Source organism: Caenorhabditis remanei, chromosome II, assembly GCF_010183535.1.
Source record: "Caenorhabditis remanei strain PX506 chromosome II, whole genome shotgun sequence".
NCBI lineage: Eukaryota > Metazoa > Nematoda > Chromadorea > Rhabditida > Rhabditidae > Caenorhabditis > Caenorhabditis remanei.
The window spans coordinates 10,264,747-10,284,572 of record NC_071329.1 but is presented as its reverse complement, the minus strand read 5'-3'; the positions used below and the strand labels follow the sequence as shown (position 1 = coordinate 10,284,572).

The 19,826-nt window shown below is 37.2% G+C and overlaps 4 protein-coding genes across 4 annotated transcripts; 3 read left to right on the top strand and 1 right to left on the bottom strand.

Moving 5' to 3' along the window:
• Positions 1 to 7,702: 7,702 nt before the first annotated feature.
• Positions 7,703 to 10,017, top strand: GCK72_005799 (uncharacterized protein; the record flags this gene model as incomplete). The annotated part of the gene is made up of 6 exons (XM_053725343.1): positions 7,703 to 7,765; positions 7,969 to 8,546; positions 9,180 to 9,304; positions 9,353 to 9,446; positions 9,754 to 9,867; positions 9,918 to 10,017. The coding sequence occupies 6 exons, from the start codon at positions 7,703 to 7,705 to the stop codon at positions 10,015 to 10,017; spliced, it is 1,074 nt and encodes a 357-aa protein (XP_053589537.1).
• A 1,434-nt stretch (positions 10,018 to 11,451) lies between these two features.
• On the top strand, positions 11,452 to 12,895 carry GCK72_005798 (uncharacterized protein; the record flags this gene model as incomplete). The annotated part of the gene is made up of 7 exons (XM_003102391.1): positions 11,452 to 11,620; positions 11,714 to 11,820; positions 12,001 to 12,243; positions 12,293 to 12,376; positions 12,429 to 12,566; positions 12,617 to 12,741; positions 12,793 to 12,895. 7 exons carry the CDS (start codon positions 11,452 to 11,454, stop codon positions 12,893 to 12,895), a joined length of 969 nt encoding a protein of 322 aa, XP_003102439.1.
• A 1,061-nt stretch (positions 12,896 to 13,956) lies between these two features.
• On the top strand, positions 13,957 to 18,270 carry GCK72_005797 (uncharacterized protein; the record flags this gene model as incomplete). Its single annotated transcript, XM_053725342.1, has 3 exons — positions 13,957 to 14,337; positions 17,247 to 17,802; positions 18,035 to 18,270. The coding sequence occupies 3 exons, from the start codon at positions 13,957 to 13,959 to the stop codon at positions 18,268 to 18,270; spliced, it is 1,173 nt and encodes a 390-aa protein (XP_053589536.1).
• Positions 17,045 to 18,958, bottom strand: GCK72_005796 (uncharacterized protein; the record flags this gene model as incomplete). The annotated part of the gene is made up of 7 exons (XM_053725341.1): positions 17,045 to 17,131; positions 17,240 to 17,527; positions 17,570 to 17,919; positions 18,080 to 18,305; positions 18,356 to 18,391; positions 18,439 to 18,682; positions 18,906 to 18,958. 7 exons carry the CDS (start codon positions 18,956 to 18,958, stop codon positions 17,045 to 17,047), a joined length of 1,284 nt encoding a protein of 427 aa, XP_053589535.1.
• Positions 18,959 to 19,826: the final 868 nt, after the last annotated feature.

Here is a 19,826-nt window from a genome sequence, read left to right as displayed (position 1 = left end):
GGAAAAGAAAAACAATTAGAAGAAGATGTTGATATTTGAACGTACCGTCTGAAAATTGAAATTTAGCCTTTTCCGTTGAGAAAATTTAAATCTTGATTAGAAATGCATGATTTAACGGTTCAAAAATCCTTGAAACGTTCTAGTTTTCGAAACGGAATGACGTTGAAATGGAACCAGTTCGATCCTATGATCTAAGGGTCAACCTCGTGGTTTTGAAAAGAACAATTTAGAAGAATAATGAATAGATTACGGTATCTTTCTTTCAAATTTCGATCATCGAAAAACAGAGATTCGACACGAGGAGGAAACGATCTTATCTTTATAGTTTCATAGTGGTTTCCACCAGAACGCTACGTTTATTTTTTGGAATTGTAACCTAGCGTACTCACTTTTCAAATGAGAAACGTATTGAAGAAATTAGAACTAAAAATTTTGAAATTTGTAAATATGAGGTCAGAAACATCTGCTCTAATCCGAAACATTTATTGAGCTTCTTTTTTGGAAAAAGTTCAAAAAAGTAATTTTAAGCGAATTCAAGCAAGTAGGTGTTTTGTTCCTAAAGAAATAAACTATTACCCCGAAAAGTTTATTATCCAAAACGTCTGGTGGAGGGATCCAGTTGCAAGATGACCCAGAAATTGTAAACATTTCGGAAAGTGCATTTCTGAAAATGATTTATAGAATTTTTTTTATAGGAAAATGATTTTTATTGGATCCCACAGAATTTACATGCAGGCAAGGTAGAAAAGCCTTGATTTCCATAATCAGTGGTCGATTAATGGGACTGCAAAGCAAAGCACACAAAGGTAGGACATGTAGTTTGAGTTCTCTTTCTTTTCTGAATGAAAGAAAATTTATTTGGAAAGAAAATTATTAGAACCTAGGATATCTGAGAATATGAGTCTGGATCATCTCAAATATCTTGAGAAAGTCATGAGATATATGGGATGGAAAAGTACAAAAACCAAAAGAGCAATTCATTTGAAATGTATCAAGTTGTTGCATTAAAAAGTTCCTATCTAGAAACATCATCACTATCTCCTCAGACACTAAAAAACCAGAGAGTTCTTAGTTTTCTCCCTAGTTCTCGTCCGCTTTAAATAGCCTCTCTCTCCCCTCTTATACAAAAGTTTTGCGACTTATTTGCTCAACTTTTGTGGTGTGACACAGGCTCTCTCAAACAGTTCTTTTTGCAATGGGCTGTTGGACACATCTTGTATATTGGTATGAGGAAGAAGGAAAGTTTGTTTAAACTTTTTCGGGTTAACTTTAAACGGAAAAAGTGTTCGTCTGTTCTTTTATATACGAGAAATGATAAGATAGTATCTCTGTTATGCGGAACCGATATGAAGAGATTCAGAGATATATTCGAGTACTTTAGGGAGAAACCTTCAGTTTTCATTTTGAGAACTTGAAATCTCTGACTACAGTATCATAAACATAATGGGCAATTTGAAACAAACAACTCTCTTTTTCCAAAACTATCCGTTTCTATTTTTGTTTTCCCTGTTTCCTCGTTTCTAAACAGTCCGTCACCAATAGTTGACTCGAGGCTTTGGAACTGAATTCTCTTGTATTTATAGTTACACACAGACAGTCAACGCAGTGCCTAGTTGATAATAGGATGGGGAGGAAACCGCCGAAAGTGACAAGAGATACGGATAATGCGTGTAGAGACAAAGAGACGCAGGATGAGAGAAAATAGGTGCTGATGTTTCAACTTAAAAGAGATAAAAGAGAAGAATAAAAGAGAAAATGAAACACTAGAAACTACAGAAACCCAATCGAGTACTGTATATTTATACACATCTTCAAATACTTGAAAGCTGAAAACACACCCACGAGGCTCCCAAAGAAACACGAATATGGGAATGGGAAATTTTAGAAAAAGAAACAATGGGGAATTGAGGGAATGAACAGGAATAGAAAGATGGATAGTGGACAGAGAGAGAGAGAGAGAGAGAGAGAGAGAGAGAGAGAGAGAGAGAGAGAGAGAGAGGGAGAGAGGGTTAACCTTTGAAAAGTGTGCACCCATCTGCGCGCTGGCTGTCTGGTAGGTTATATCTGATCGTAATTAGAAATAAAAAGAGGAGAAAAGAGGGAGAAAAGGTGAAATTAGGTATTCAGTCAAGGTCGCATTTGTTCCTGGCACGCGGGAAACAAATGCACTTTCTGAATGTTACGAAACTATTCGAAATTTCTAGATCCCAACCCTAGATATAATCAAGATGAAATTGATAGAAGAAAGTGCGAAAACCGAAATTTTTGGGCAACAAGATTCTGAATCGAATGGGAGTTGAATGGAGCCAAAACGAAAAAAGCAAAACTCTCATCCGCCCACAATAGGGATCGTTTAGCTTGGATTTGGTCTAGATCTCTATAAATATGTCCTTTTCGAGAATGCAGGAAATTTGGAGACCTCTTCTTCTTCGTCACCTAGATCTATTCTGACAGCGCTGAAGACAAAATGATTTATAGTTTTGCACTTTAAATCTTCGTAAACTACAGATTAGGTCATTTCCTATTTTGGAAAAAAGCAACGTCATGATCTCCGTTGGAACGTAGGGAGACGGTAAACAGGACGGAGGATAGTCACTTCAAAACTCGCTCTTTATATTTCTCTTCCTGTCTACACCGTTAAAAAGTGACTCATGGAACAATGATTTCGAAATGTATATATATATATATATATAAGTTTCCAAGTTTGTCCGTTGGATTAACTAAAAAGAAAAGAAAAAGGACGGTGGTGAGAGGAGGTCAAGTGTACCTCCTCTTCTCCTCCTCGTTTTTTCATCTTCTTCCGACGAAACAGCTGTGTGTGGGGGCGCGGGGATCCCGATCACACTCCTTCTATACTTTCATCATTATCTCTCATTTCGTCTCTTACTCTACTTACGAACCTTCTATCTTCATCTTGTCCAACCTACAGATCTCTCTACACACACTCGGAGACTCCCTCAACCATCCACACCACCAATAAAGGGTGAGAGAGTCTCGCGGCGCTGTCCTGTAGCCATCGAAATGAGTCCCCTTATATACCCTCTCGGGCGCGCGGGGTCGAGTGACATCGGAAAAACCGGTTGACGGGTCTCATATCTTTAAGTCTCTTTTCACTGTCCAATCTATCCGAAGGAACTTTGCGCATCTCTCAATTCCTCGCGTCGACCACCCGTGGGCACCACCAAAAGTCTGGGACCCTCTTAGGTTCACGTACTCTCTGATGACGTTCCGATAGGAGTAATAGTTCAGAGGTCGGTGTAGAGACGCCAGGCATTGTCCAGAGTGTTACGAATTCTAATTTGGTGAAGTGGAAAGTGTGTTGCGAATGTCCTTTTAAATGGCGATCATCATCGGCAACTGAAAATAGGTGAGAGAAAGATAGAAGAGAAACGAGAGAAACAGTTAGAAATGAGAGTGATAAGATTTCGGAAAATCGCCTTCTCTTAGTATCTCTTTGCAGTTCCAGAAGGTCACAATCACATGTTTTGTCAGTGATAATCAAATCATTGTGATTAGTGGTTTTTGTCAAAAAACATCCAAGGTGATAAGAGAGATCAGATGGGATGTGACTTGTGATAATTTGTAGATCAAGATGATCTCAAAGTAATACTTCCGAGTCAATTAAAACTCACTCATAGTATACTTTTATGAGAATCTGATGTGAGGGTCCAATAAGGTTGGAGAACCTAGATTTATGGGTAGGGATATAAATTAAAATTCATTTTAGATTGACCTAGAATTGTCTAAAGTGGTCTTTTAAAAACCACCGGCATTGTGAAAGAAAGCTAATTTATTTTCTTCATGGCTCCCTAATCCATCCGAAACGTCATCTGCCAACGTCTTCATTTCGTTTTCTGAAGACGACGAAGACGACGTCAGAAAACGACGAAATGTTTTAGTTTCTTGGGTTTAAAAGAGGTAATAAAACATTGCAATTATCTGCTTAGAACATTCATTTATCGTTACTTTTATACCTTTCCTTCACATGACTAACCCCAAAACCACTGAATCTTCGAAGGAGGCTACAGCACAAAAACAAGAGAAAACATGTGATTGAAATTGGAAAAAAAGAGAATTTTAGGTCATCCATAGATGAGTATCTATTGTCTCTAATCTAACTAACCAACCTCTCGATAACTTTGAAATTCGAGATTTTAGGTTTAGATTTGAATTTAGAAAATTGAAGAATACGGGAGAAGAATGAGAAGAAAAGAAGAATGAAATGGGATGGAGCAGTCTTGAGGAAAGACTAAAACAAGAAATTTTAAAAATGGGAAGGAAGAAGAAGGAGAAGAAGAAGATGGAAAAGTGGTTGTCCCTATGGAAGAAAAAGAGAAGAAAGGGAGGACCTTTTGTCTTTTATAATGGTCCTTTTTTCTAGTTGAGACACGAAAAACGAAAGGAATGTGTTCTTGGAAAAGAGCACGAAAAGTGATGAAAAGCTCATCGTCCCAAGGAGAACCCAAGCACAGGTGGTACACCGCAAGAGTGTATAGTTGAGAGAAAGAAGAAGAGGAAGGATAGGAGAGAGAGTAAAATGAGATGTGTAATATGACTTTGTTTTGAGTTATGACGTGGCAAACTGAAGAAGTATTGAATGTCTCTGGGTTGTAAAAAAGGTTGTAAAAAAGAGTTTCTGGTAATCGGAGTCTTTGCAATGAACTTTTTTTGTATAGAGTTCCGAATACAAGTACTATTTTCTCTACAATCGAATACTCTGAATTCTTGAGCATTTTGGAACATGTATAACGCTTCAGTGAACATTTATAATGAGCTTTTTGAAGGCATCCTAGTACAGAGATGTTTTTTTTCTGCTTTCCAATGCTTCAGTGCTTTCTTTGAAACGTAACCAGACTCTTCTGCAAGGATTCATCTCAATTGGCTCTAGATTCTCAAATTTATATTTTATTCTTGCCTGGAAGTAATTTTTGAAGTTTCCATTAGACGAATCAAATGATTTCTGCAAAATGAACAGTTCGGAAAGTTGGCAACTATGCTTTTGTGCCAACAGAGAAAGTCATCTTTTATATGATTTTATATCATCACAGAACCTTCAATGATCTCTCACAGACCTCTAGTGTCAATACACTTTTTTTGAAAACGCACACTAATGACGTGAAAGAAATTCAAAAAGAGACAAGAGGCTTCATCCAACTGAAAATATCTGAGATCTGAAGAGGAAAGGAACGAGCAAAAAATGAAGAAAATGAAGAAGACGTCAGAAGATGTTTGTAGTTGAGGGTATACGGTGTTGAACCTCTCCAATAAAGAGCAGCAGAGCTTATGAACAAAATTTGTATGAATGGCTTAGCGAGAGGGCGTTTCCCATATTGTGAAAACGGATACCGAAGCAATTTCCGATGAAGTGAATAGAGAAATTGCCAGTTGAAAACAATTTAGAAAATATGGACTCTTTAGTTATTTCGGATTGGGTAACGTCATTGAATTGGATACCGAAATATTTTCCGACTTTCATGGGATCAAATACATTAATACAGAAAAGGGATGCTAAAACTCTTGTTAGGAAAATATATTGTGTTATAGAAACTACAAAAATCCTAGGTCTTTGTTCTTTCTCAGAGTTTCTCACACAGAAAATATATTATTTAAAGTTAGATACTGTTTTGTGTCAAAATTTTTTTAACTCCCGGAATGCCGTCAGATACATAGCTAGACTTAATTAGAACGGATGTTTCGATTTGGAGATGTGTATCCTACTTATCATTGTTCCATTTTTTCTTTTATAAAAACTTGTATCGTTTACCAGTTCAACATTATCTCCCAATAAGTTCACACTTTTCTATCACCTGTCTCCACATACATCATGATCACTCTGATATGCATTACAGAAAAAAAACCGTAATTGTCAATGATGTGATCAGTTCCAAATTCTCTACAAAAAAGCGCTTTCTCGATGATAAAACTTCTCTCATTTCTCGTCTTGTTTTGATCTCTTTCTCACAATTTTTCTTGATCTTTTTTCTTTTTCATTCATGCAAAAGATCAGCAACATTTTTCTCTGTATTCTCTGATATCTCTTTGAAAGAAAAAGAGTATAAAAGTGGGAAGAATTCAGAAGAATGTCAGTTCTCATGAGAGGTCTCTCGTATCATTTATTTTCTCTCTTTGCTTCTTTTTGACCACACATTGCATCAGCATTGTGATTGTATTCAATCTAGAGTGTGGGGGCACCACACAATAATAAGGAACATTTTAATATTTGAATAATAATAGACTGCTGCGTAGTGGGGGCGAATGCAGGGAGCCATTCATGAGGACAGGAAATGTGTAAAGAATTGATTGTGTAATAATGGAGGTCAACAGTTCAAACACCGAAAAGATACGTGGGATATGAGAAAGGTTTGGAGCGGATAGATTGAAATGAAACAAGACGAAAAAGGGGATCATAATTTACAGAATAATCAGTTAGTATCATAACTTTGCAAATCGAGAAAAGGGTGTGAAGTGAATTCCCGAAAGAGGATGTTTGGAAAATAATACTTTTGATAAGAGTAATGAGGATAATTGTTGAAAACAAACTGATAAAGTGTTCCGTGTTTTGTTAGAATCTGGAGGTAAATAACTTATACTCATTCAGTGTCTGAAACTCATCTGAATAACCTTCTAGACTACTGTAGCCCTTGTCGTGCTCTTTCTAGATCTAGATCTCCAGGACTATTCCTATACTTTTCTCTACACTTTTAAGCATCTAATCATCTAAATCGAGTCAAAACATGTCCAAATAGTACTATCTGTTATCACTTATTAATTTGTTCTATTTGTGATTATTTACTAAACCTACATGTTTGTCCAAACTCACCTAAAAATATATAGTCACTCTCCGAGTAAAGGACATCAAAACAATGGGCGGAGACGAGAGTAATAGGAAGAAGGGAGTGGAAAGGAATTGGTGATAAGAAATGAAAAGAGCACAGTTGACACGAGAAAGAGAGAGCAAATGGTTCAATATTCAACTCATTTTCTTTCCTCCAGAGCTCCGCTCTCTTTCTGTAAAGATGACTATAGGTGGGCCTTTTATAGAAATTATTGGGTACTGATAAGCCACGTGTTATCAGTATCATTGACGAGATGCTGTTTAAAAGGAGACTCGAAGCGGCGACTGATGCGGAGCTAGGCACATTCTTTTTTGTGTGTGGAAATATGAAAAAGAGGTCATGTGATATTGACTGTTCTTTTCTGTAAAATGCCACGTCATCGAAATTTTCAGATGGATAGTATATCAAGATGCATAGAACAAAAATATGAAACATTCATTAAATTGAAACGGAAAAAATATTCCCGAGTAAAGTACAAAACAAATTGTAAAGGGTGAGAAAACATAGATCAAAACATTGTTGAAACATCAACCTCTTTTTTAAAGGGTTGGGAAAATCCCATATGAATCAGATGTGCTGGAATGAAACTAAGAAACCAAACAGAGAATGAAAAAGAGTTCAAGAAATCATAGAATATGCGAAAAATTTCAACTTTGTCCTTGCTTCATCGTCTGACGTAACCTCTTCGAATCTGCCGCTCAATTAAAATATTGTCATAAAATTTCATGAGAAAACGTTGATAAGAATATCAGTTTTTGCTGATAAAACATTAAACATGTCTTCTATTTCTCTGCCTATACATAAACGTACAATTCACCATTTTCTTTCAGCAGCACCATCAATTCGAGCATGATCGACAACGTCGTATGAGCCACTTTGCACGCAGCAATGCTGTACACTATGCTGCCGCTCCGCCGCCAAGAAAACAGGTGAGACAATCAGCAAGTTGGGTCATCAGTTTGTAGTTTATTATGAGAGTCTGAAATTATTTTTGAAATTTCTGCACTACCTTATATTATGATTGTTCTAGTGTTGATAAACTTTTTGGTTTTTTTCAGCCCTTTTTAATGTTTTTGAATTTATGTTCTGTGTCTCAAATTATTTGTTTCCAATATACATTATTTCTTTTCAGATTTCTTCCCCACTTCCGGAGATTCCTCGAAGAATTTATGATCGAGGGCACGCCCACTCCCGCTCATGGAATCCTGGAGCACAACCATCTCCACCTCCTCTACTAGATCCAAATCCATATCGACAATTCTATGAACCAGTAATTCAAAAAAGAAGTACAGCACAAGATGTAGTGGATGATTCATATGTTTTACAAGTATCAAGTTCGAGACGGCTTGAAGTTCCGATTATTCAAGAGCCTCCATCACCAACTCCCCTCAATTCGGAACGTCGTCGAAGTCACGTAGTTCAGAGACAAGCAAAATCATTCGAAACGAATCCAGTGGAGCGTCGTCATCCATTAGATCACAGATCATACACTCTTCAATCGGCAGTTGAAGCTCAAAGAGAAGAAGTTTCAGCTGCTTGTCAATCATTATGGGCTGCCAAAGGACATTTGGAGCAGCTGGATGCACTTGGAATATCAGAACCATCATCTGTTTCAACATCTTTTGAATCAAATACTGATAGTCAAGCTACTGCGGATACGGTAGAAAGACAAGCAAGTCAGGTGGCAAAAGCAAAAAGATCAGTTTTCAAGTGAGTCAGGTTTTGAGCAAACACGCTCTATTGAAATAATTACTAAATTACCGTAACACATCGGAAATAATGTGTTTAACTTTAATTGAAACTTCTTAAATTCTCACTCAGAGCTCACCGTATCCTTCCAGTGGCCCCAGATGAATACTCTTTTCTCCAACAGGTTTTTGCATGGGAATGTCGTCGATCCCAATTTAAGAATTTGTATTAATCAATTAGCTATCTCCCCCCATGACTCTCAATTTTTCAGTAAAACTCATCATGTGGAATCAGATATATTCGGTAGTTTACCTCATATCAAAAAACGTTTAACTCTGGAAGAAGCCAGAACCAGAAGTACTGAGAGCCGAAAAAACTCGGCCAGAGAATGGGAAAAAGAAAGAAAAAAGAACAATTTGTGGGTTATTTAAGTAGACTTCCCTCTAGTGAATGATGATAATTCGTCGTTTTTCACCCCGACTATAATCAAAATATCATCACCCAAATAGAGTTCCAGCATTGATTGAAGATTTGTCATGACCCGCCCAACACCTTGTCCCGTTTTATACATTTAATAGATCATGAACTATATGAATGACATTTTGAAGATAGAAACTACGATTATTCAAAACTTCTGACATTTGTTTATTTCAGAAACATCCTCCTCCAACGTCAATTCTTATCGACTGCAGCCGTTTCTAGTATGGAATCAAACAACTCAACTGATGACAGTGATCAAAGATTCTCGAATAGTTTCGATAGTACAAGGAGTGAATTAGGTATAGTTTAGTAATCATTCAATTAAAAAATGATGAGAATTATTATAGAACGACGTCGATTATCACTTCTGAATCAGGCTGATGCCAACTCATCGGATGAAGCGTGTAGTAGTGTGCAGAGGATAAACAATAGAGATTATAGGTGAGTGAGAGCATGAATAGAACACATCTCTGACAAGACTAGATAATAATTTTTGTGTTTATTCATGTTTTTTTGTATCGCACATAAAACGACTAACTGACTTTTCATTGAGTCACACATGCATGTCCTGAAAACACCTATTTTTCATAATTGTGTCGTGATTTCTGACTTTGTTAAAATGATATCATCAGTCATAATATGACATTGCCTTGAACTCATCTTGAAAGTTTTGGTTTCAAGTAATTTCTATCACTTATGAACTCCCTTCTCTTCCAAAAATTACATCACTCATTAGATATACTTTCAGTGTCGACTTGAGAAGTGACTCACTATTCCGTGAATGGAGTCGTATCGATCCAGCTTATGACCCATTGGATCGACGTCTTCAACGTGGTCATACAGTTGATCACTCTGTTATGAAGTGAGTCTACTCTCATAAGTGTCTCCTCCATTTTCTCATTACAGTTTTAGTCAACCTCGTCATTTCCAACGCCAATTCTCTCTCGCCACATCTCCAATCGCTCAAACTCCTTCACGCCGTCAACAGACAATGGTCTCGTATCGAAATTGAAAATGAACTGATTATTAGATCATCTCACTTATTTTGTTTCAAATTGAATATCATATGTACATTCCTAATTTATTATATTTCTTCTTGGTAAAATGAAATGCCAATCTAAAAATTTGATAAAGAAAATCCAATTTTTATGTCAAAAATGAAACTGGAAAATATGAATAAACTGACATTTTTGAATTTTTTTTCTACTAAAATACTGAAAAAAATAATACGAATATCACTGAATGAATACGCTTCATACCTAAACATGTAAATCTCTAAAAAAAAAGATGATATCCAGTGGAAAATATTTGTCTATGAAATTTCTTCGATTTATGAGTGATCCTCTTAATCACCCAGACTATTCCATTTGTACAAAAGCCAGTTTGTAGTATAACTACTGAACTCACAACCCAAATTGCCAGAGACCCATCTCTTCTTTTGCCCCTTCCGTCTTCATAAATAAAACAACTTTCGTTTCTTCTGGATCATCTGGCTCTGATGTCACGTGGATTGCACGAATTTATGACCTTTCCCTCTCTCCAAATGAAATTTCAATTAGTTTGAAATTCAAATGAGACTTTTTGTTGTTCTCTTTGAAGAGAGATTCATGACGACAGAGACAAGAAACCGCCGATGTTTGTCTATTTCTCTGCCATCTCTTGTTCATTTTTCTCTTCTTTTTCTCACTTTTTCTTTTTATTTTGTTGTTTGGATGGAGGGAGGTCTCGGCTGTTTTTTGCTGTTTTCGTGCGCTTCAAGTTTAAAGAAATCCATTACTTTTACTTTTTTTTCTCTTCATTCTCAGTTATTTTCGAACAATTGTCAGTTGACTTTTTATCTTATGTTTTTGCATCATTTCTCATTTATTTTGGTTTGAAGTTAACTCGAAATTTCAGAAGTCATTTGAAGTAGTTCAAGCGTAGAAGATCTAAATTTGAATACACTAAAAGTACCGTAATCCTGGAGTATTCCATTTTTCAACAAAAAGCGAAAAAAACAAGAAACAAGGTCATTAGGAATTCAGTTGAAAACATTTTACCAATTTGTTTACTTCCCCTGATTTCCATTGTAAAGGAATTGGTCACAATCTATCTCGAAATTCTTTCCGTTTGGTAGGTTTGAACTTTGATATTTTAAAAGTGTGAAAAGGAAGTGAAGCAATTTATTTTTTTCTCGTAGTCTTTTTTCGAAAGCTCCAATAAGGTAGAAGTCTTTCTATTTCTAAATAACATCTCTTTTTTCTTGTTTTTCTTTGCTTTGTTTGGTTACTGTCAGTGAACCATAAGAAGTATCTTTCCTGTTCCTCCCATCTACAAATACAAGTAAACTCCATTTGTTCCGCAAACATTCAATATCATCCAAGTGTCACCTTTTTCTTATCATTTTTATATTGCTACGGGGAAATCCTCTCAATCACTTTAACCTTGTCCAATTCAAGATTTTCAGATGCCCGACGACGCGAATTTCACAGAAGAAATCACAAAATGGGTAGAATCATTACCTAATTGGGGGAAAGCCGCAGCAGCTGGAGGTTTAGCACTCGCTGTCTACATTCCATACAAATTTTTTGCCACTCAAGCTAGAAAATCACCAGTGAAAGAAGATTGGAAACCGGGTAAAATAATGTGTTCATTAGGGTTGTTTCTTATTGGAAACATTTCTTTTGTATTTCTTGAATGTTATTCAGAACAGAATGTTTTATTTTCAGATGTCGTCTACCTTTATCAGTTTCCGCGTACTCGACTCCTTCCAAATCTCTCTCCGTTTTGCATGAAAGTAGAGACATGGCTGAGAATGTCTGATATCAACTATGAGGTTCGTTACTTGTTCCTCAGTTGTTTGAATTATGTTTGAACGAAAAAGTCAAAAAGAAAAGAAGTGCAAGTAAAGAACAAATAGAGAAGAAAACTGAAGTGTGGGAGAACACTTTATGAAATGAACCTATTATTTTTTCAAGTTACACAACACTCCCAGATTTAAGAATTTTATTTTCAGATTCCAAAATGCAGTTTCACACTTCGATCAAAAGAAGGAACGATGCCATTCGTTGAATTCAATGGAAAAGAATATTATGACTCTAGTTTTATCCTGCGAGATGTCGATGAATTGATCAAACATACTTCATTAGATGATCATTTGTCTGCTGAACAGAAATCAACTTCTAGAGCATTTGAAGCAATGACAGAGAAGTCAATGGCAATTTCAGCATGGTTTTATAGAATGGAAAATGTTGAAAAAGTGAGATTGCACTAGATAATTTACTCAAGCAAATTCCAATTGTTTTCAGCTTCTTGATCTTTTCGATCCAAAAGTTTTCGGTCTTTTTGGTTCACTCTTCAAAATGATTGACTCCAAATTTTATGCTTCTACGGTATTTTTATTATTATTTCAAGAGTATTTTCTCTCAAAATGGAATCTTTCAGCTGCTCAAAAGAATATCAGGATCAGATATCGGATTTCACAGTCGTGAAGATATTATAAAAATTGGAAGTGATGATCTGAAAGCAATCAGCAAATATTTGGGAAATAAGCATTATTTCCATGGATTCAAACCAACAAAAGTAAGTTTAAAAATGGAAAGAAATCCCTTTTCTTAACTAATAAATTTCAGGTTGATGCATGCATTTTCTCGAATCTGTGTCAAATTTACTATGCTCCGTATACGAGTGAGCATAGGGATTTGATCGAAGGAGAATGCAAAAATTTGGTTGAATACATTGAGAGAATTAAGAATAGGTAAGACTTCAAAATAAATCAGAAATTGAACATCATACTCATCTGTTGCAGATATTGGCCAGATTGGGATGAAGTGACCACAAAATATTCGAATGAGACAAGTAATTGGAAGAAACGACATGTTGCCAGAAATGGAAATGGTGTAAAACATTGATTTGACATCCTTCTTTTAGACTTTATTCAAAAGATTATAGCATTTTTGAAATCATTTTGCGTTTACTAATGAAAATTCGAATCTCATTATTTTGTAGAAATTTGCAAGTTTTATCCATATAACCTACAGTTTCCATTTTTGAAACATTTTCTAATACGAATTTTCATTTCCGAGTTAGAAATCAGAAAATAAAACAACAATGTAACGTGAAACTCAACAATTTGTAACAAGAAAAAGTGGCACAATACTCAAAACAATTGAAAAACATAACATCTAAATAGATCAAGCATCCGCTTGTTTCAGTCCGTACACTTTCTTCATATGTTCATACTTCTTCCTATCCGCTTCTGTGACAGATGGGCGTATTCTAGAGGCAGCCTCGCGGAAATGTCTCATTCCCACACCTCTAACGGACTCATCATTCTGGAAATTTAAATAATTTGGGAACAAGCTTAAATTAATATCAACCTGTAGAACTCTAGCTTGTAAAGCGAGAAGAGACGATTCGTGGATCAGAGCAGCAAGATCGGCACCTCTGTTAAAATATATTTATTAAATGAGAAGCATCGAAAAACTCACGTGAATCCGGAAAGTTCTGGGAGTTTGGCGATTTCCTGGAAATCGATGTCATCAGAAAGCAACGGACGTGTTCCATTTTTAGTGCTTTTTCTCAAAATATCCACACGATCCTCCACCGATGGGAAATCGACAAATAAAATCTTGTCGAGACGTCCTGGGCGAAGAATGGCAGCGTCGACGATGTCTGAAAATAAATTTATTGGTCTTTAAGAGGTGGAATAATTAAATTACCTGGTCGATTAGTGGCTCCAATCAGGAACACTTTTTGTCTTCCTTCTACTCCATCCATTTCTGTCAACAGTTGATTTACCAACCTAGCTCCTCCAGAACTTTCTCCGTGGGATCTTTTCGGACATAATGCATCAATTTCATCAAAGAAAATAACGCAAGGTTGTGAATCACGAGCTCTTTGGAATACAGTTCTAACTGCTCTCTCTGATTCTCCAACGTACATATTGAGAAGTTCTGGACCTTTAACAGAGATGAAATTCATTCCTGTTTCATTTGCAACTGCTTTAGCAAGAAGTGTTTTTCCGCATCCAGGTGGTCCACAGAGAAGAATTCCTTGTGGTCGGCTGTCGATTCCCAGTGCAGCAAAATCTTCAGCTCGTTTGATTGGATACAGAATACTCCATTCCAATTGTTTTCTTACTTCAACCAATGCTCCGATATCATCCCACGAAACATCTGGAACTGTTGCAAAACCTTCTCGCTTGGCTGCTGGTTGGATTGCAGATAAAGCACGTTCAAAATCTTCAAATGAGATGCGAAGTCCTCCACTCAACGCAGATAAAGCTGAGGGATCATCTTCACCTTGTAACCACGCAAGAACTCTATCAAGTTCTTCTTTAATTTGTTCGACGGTAAGGTTTTTATGCCCTTCGTTTTTAGCAACAATTGTATCAAAAACTCTGTCGATAGCGACTTTTGCGGCTTCTCTGATTAAAGCTTGGAGATCTGCTCCAACATATCCAGGAGTCAATTTAGCGATTTGTTTGAGAGTTACATCATCAGCAAGATTCACTCTGAAAACTTCACTTGTTGTAACTTTGAAAAATCAATCCAGACGAACCTGCAAATTTTCTCCAGAATCTTTTCTCTAGCAGTCTCATCAGGGATTCCTAATGAGATTTCATTCTCAAATCTTCCCGCTCGTCGCAGTCCTCCGTCGACGGCATCCGGTCTTGAAGTGGTACCAATAACGAGAACGCCGGAAGACGAAACAGATGACGTCTCTGGGTCATTCAAAACTGCAACGCTGCCGTCGTCCCCAAATGTTAACTGGTCTTTGAGTGGCTTCTCGCGTGGTGGGAGCACTAATTCTGGAAAAATAAAAGTATAAAAGAGTTAAAAAAATATAAATCTAACCGTCAAGAGAACTACACAACTGGCTGACAACTCGTCTTTCCATTTCTCTCTGTGCGGTTTCTCTTCTTGGAGCAATTGCATCAATATCATCAAGAATAAGAATACATGGACTATTCTGTTTTGCAGTGTCAAAAAGTCTCCGGATCTTTTCTTCCGTTTCTCCAGATACTCCTGAAACCAGTTCCGTAGCAGCCAATTGAAGCATTGGAACTCCTAGCTCTCCAGCCACTGCTTGAGCGAACAATGTCTTTCCACATCCGGGCGGTCCGTGAACAATAAAACCACGTGGAGGATCGACGCCAAGAGTGGCAAATGTCTTTGGTCGTTTCAAGTGCATTGCTAGACGGCATACTTCCAGAAATTGACGGTCAGCACCACCAATATGCTCGAATTTCACATGCGACTCGCGTGGACTGATTGTATCTGTCACTGCACCTAGACCACGCGGAAGTGTTTCACCTCTAGCAGATTGTGAAGATCCGGGTGATTTTTTATTGTTCTGATTACGTTTATCCGCGGAAGGGGTCTGTGGTTGTGAAGTTTGTGGAGTTTTCGGTAACGATTTCTTTGCGGAATTGGTACTGTAAAGATTGAGAATCGATTTGTTTGCTCGATTATTTGGTTTCAATGATTCCAGTTGTTTCGCAGCTATTTCGTGTTCTTCATCACTATCACTTAGAATGACTTCTTGAGCGATGGCAGTTCTGAAGACATAAATATGAATATTAGTCTTATGGGGTTATTCATGATATGTAAAAGTGTATTTTAATACATATTTTTCCTTATTCACGAACGGCGAAAGATGTTAAAAAAACATATATTTTCCCATTCATTTTTTTTGACCAACGTTAAACTGAGATTTGTAAAAATAATTTCGCGACGCTCGTGAATAGGGAAAAATGTATTAAAATACACTTTTATATGTCACAAATAATCCCATTAAATATATGAAAACTTACCCAGAGCTTGCTCTTCTCGCAGGTGCTTTTCTCTTCCTAGTTTCAATTACTCTTTTCACTGGTTCATGTGTAATTTCCTGAACATCATCCATTGCTTCTCTCTCCTCTAGCTTCTCTTCTTCTTCTTCCTTTGCAGCCAATTGAACTCGTTCAAGGGCTTCTCGCACCATTCCCATGAAAACTTTGTGGTTTTTCCTTTGATATTCTCTTAAAAATCACTGTTCTATTTCATTTAATTTTTTATTTTTAAGCAGCCTCTCATCATTCCCAAAAATACTTTCGAGCACCAGGTCGAATTATTCTACGGGTTAGTTTCGCGTTCCTAATTTTTTTTCGCTAATTTTGACAACATACGGATGTTCTTGTTTTAAATCATAAGCAACCATCTCTGGTTTAAAGTATTTTTTGCCGGGATTTTTTCGTGCGTATGCTTGAATCCGTGGCAGCAGTGACGGATCACTGGCAAAACCCATTCCAGCTCCAGGCATTCTGAAAACTAACAGATGAATGATCGAAGTTCTGAAAAGTTATAGAAAATATGCATGCAATTGATACCGAACGAATCACAAATCGCTGAATTGTGTTTGAATGGTTGAAATATTTTAATTCGATTTTATTTTTTCGTATTTTTTGAAGCAACGGAATTAATCGTTGCTATTTTAATAAGTTATTTGAAAAGTAAGTAAAAAAGATAAAAAGAAATGGGAGCGAAGAAAAACGGGGATACTGAATAGGTTGTGATTTTAATAAATTATGATTTTTGGCGGTGCTTTTTGTGAGAGGTTTACAAATATACAATCAAAACGGGAGAAAAAAGTGCATGATTAGATGAGAGTACTGGTGAAAATTATGCAGGAATTGATTCTACAAAATCCGGTGATAACTTTGAGAATTAAGATCAGAAGAGATTTTCGATGGAACAGAAGATAAATCTGGTGATATGGGAAGGGGCGGTTAATGAAAAATGAACCAAATAACTTTGAAAAAGAGAATTGCACCAATTTGAGACAAATTATTAGAGAACGACTTGTACAACAAGCCGAAAAAGGACCATTTATAAGACACGAATTGAAGGGGTGGGTGGGAACGAGACATATAATTCAAGAAAAATTTAAATCACCGAATGAGGTCATAGCTTTAGAGTTTCTTTTTGCTTTGAGACGAAGAAGGGATGCAAATATAAATGCCGACACTATCCTTTGGCACATGAACTTATGAAAACTGAAGTGAAGCAGACGAGAACTCAATCCCATCCTCCTCCTCCTCCCGCTACTTCTGTTTTAAATCCATCTAGGAGGCCTTCTCGAATTTTTGAAATTTCACTGTCATCCTGAAAAAGAAAACCAATTTAGTTCATTCAACAACACAAGTTTACAATCTGTTGAAAATGTTAAAACCAATAAAACTAATTGTAATTTGTATAAAAATATCAACTCACTTTAAAGGCATCCGCACTACCAGGAGCCGGCCCTGATGATAACGGTGGATTACTCATTGGGTTGCTCAATGGATTACTTAAAGGTCCTCCACTCGGCGTACTTGGATTTATATTGTTATTCACACTATGCGCTGATCCAGGGGCTGATCCCGATCCTCCGCCTCCATTCATTGACACAGATGCTACTGCTGCGGAAGCTGGTGCGCCAACACTTCCACTCGCAGCTCCTGTCGGTGTTAATGCTTCTGTTTTCATTTCTTCTCCGTTACTCGTTATTTCTTGTTTGGGCTGTATTGTTTGTGTTTGTCCCATAGAAGTAGGCGTTCCTACCGATCCCACAGAAGTTGAGGCTACAGGTGGCACACTTCCTGGTCCGGTTCCAGATACAGATCCTCCCATTCCTGGTGTCCCTGGTCCCGGTGCTCCTCCAGCTGGTCCAGCTGACATAGGCTGTTCAGACATTCCAAACGGCATAGCGGAACTGCTTGTTGGTGGCATCGGAGCCATTCCCATAAAAGCTCCAGGCATATTCGGATCTGTCCCGGGAGGTGGTCCCATGCTTGGTGAATTCAGTGACATATGTGGCATTGCTCCATTCGGCATCATTCCACTAGAACCACCAGCAAACTGCTGAGGGCCTCCTGGAGCCATAAAATCATATCTCGGCATTCCTGGCATATCTGTAATCAGAAACTTTTGAATAATTTTCTCAGAAAACAGGGACCAATTCTTTTGAATTGAACTTCGATTATCAGCACAACAAAACATTCAAAATTCCCTCCCTTCAATTTTAAGAAAATCGATTATCGCAGCTTGTACTCAATTCAAGAGAAAACTTACCACCCATAGGAGCTCCAGGAACTCCAGATCTTGCCATACCTCCAGGAAACGGTCCTCCGGGCGGTGCCATACGCATTCCTGGATTAGGCATCCTTTGTAATCCTGGATTGAACATCGGAGGGAAGGCACCAGGCATTCCTGTTGGAGGCATCCTTCCGGGTGGAAACCGTCCTCCGAATGCTCCAGGATGACCACCCATCATATCCATTCCCATTGGTGGACCAAACTAAAAACGGTAAATAAAACTCCATTTGCTGTTTGAAAAAGAAAACTCACGTGTCCATTCATTACAGGAGGTATTCCTATCATCGACTGTAAAACAAATATAGTTGACAAGAATAATATTGAATACGACTTACTTCGTGAAAATATTTTGCTTCTGCTGAACTAGAATTCATGTAAGGTTCGCCGCCTTCCCTTCGTTCCGGAGCAGCCGACCAGAGGTCCCAGAAGACAACCCACCAGTCAAGAAGAAAAGTTTTTTCAGAAGGCTTCACAGGTGTTTGCAACTGTGGATTTTGATTTAAGACCTCTTCTTTGAAAGCTTCCGCCGTTTTCGTGGCACCAGTTTGTAGAAGAAATTCATAGACGTATGTTGTTAACCTGCAAGAATGTTTATTTAGTATAATTTGAATTCGAGTTGATTTTCATGGAAATTAAGAAAGGCTCTGAAGTATATTGTAATTTCATTATAACATTTTTAAGATGGAAGTTCGAATTTTTGTTGATTTAAAATGAAAAACCTAGCTTTAATTCTAATATTTGATCAGCTGACCGATGTCAAGTTCAAAGCTCAATATTAAGATGAAGGTTTTAAAAGACTTACTTTTCCTTCGCCATTTCTATTATTTGAGGCTGCGAAGGTTGGATGGGCGGCATTTGTTGTTGTAACTGTAAGCCAGGAGGTGGAGGGCCGCCAGCTCCTCGCGGCTGAAACATGAAGGGATCTTCGTGTTGGGTGTCCAGTTTTGCAAGCAAGAAAATCGTCTATGACGATATCCAACAAAAAATGTGAAGAAAGTGAATGTTGATAACGGTGATTCTTGCGGTAGAGAGAGGAAATCGGCTTGCTCAATATGCCTCTACAGCCGCATATTAATACTTTTGTACTGAAAAATAGGAAAGATTATTAAAGAGTTGGCGGAAAGGAGAGGAGGAAAAAGAAGAAATCATGAATCATCAGAAGTATATTGGCAATCAGTACAGTCTCATCTACGAGAGTTGAAAGCTGTACTGATAGAAACATAGAAAACAGCTAAGAAAGAGGTCGAAATAAAGTCAGAGGGCGGAATTTCACGGTCATATGGACAAGTGTTTTGAGAGGAAAGGAACTGAAGAAAAACAGGAGAAGAGGGTGCAAATTGGTATGATGTTGATGATGGAACGGAAAGTGTGAAAACGACCTTCGAAACTCATTCATTATTACCTAGTTTCTACGAAATTTCCAATTACTTTCCGAAGTGTTTTTGTAAAAAACATTAGAAATTAATACAGATTGGTTACTTTACAAATCAATAAAAAGGGCAATGAACTGTTCAAAGGAATAGACTCGATAAAAGTAAATAATGGCAGGACGGGGAGGTGATGAAAGAATAAAGTGTGATTATTGTTATGATCGTTATGATAAAATAATACTAGTGGAGCAAGAAACATTTGAAAGTAAGTTATCAATCTCCTCTAAAGAGGAAGATCCGAAACTATAATGAGAGGTTATTATTTGCCAAGTGTTAGCTATAAAAAATACATA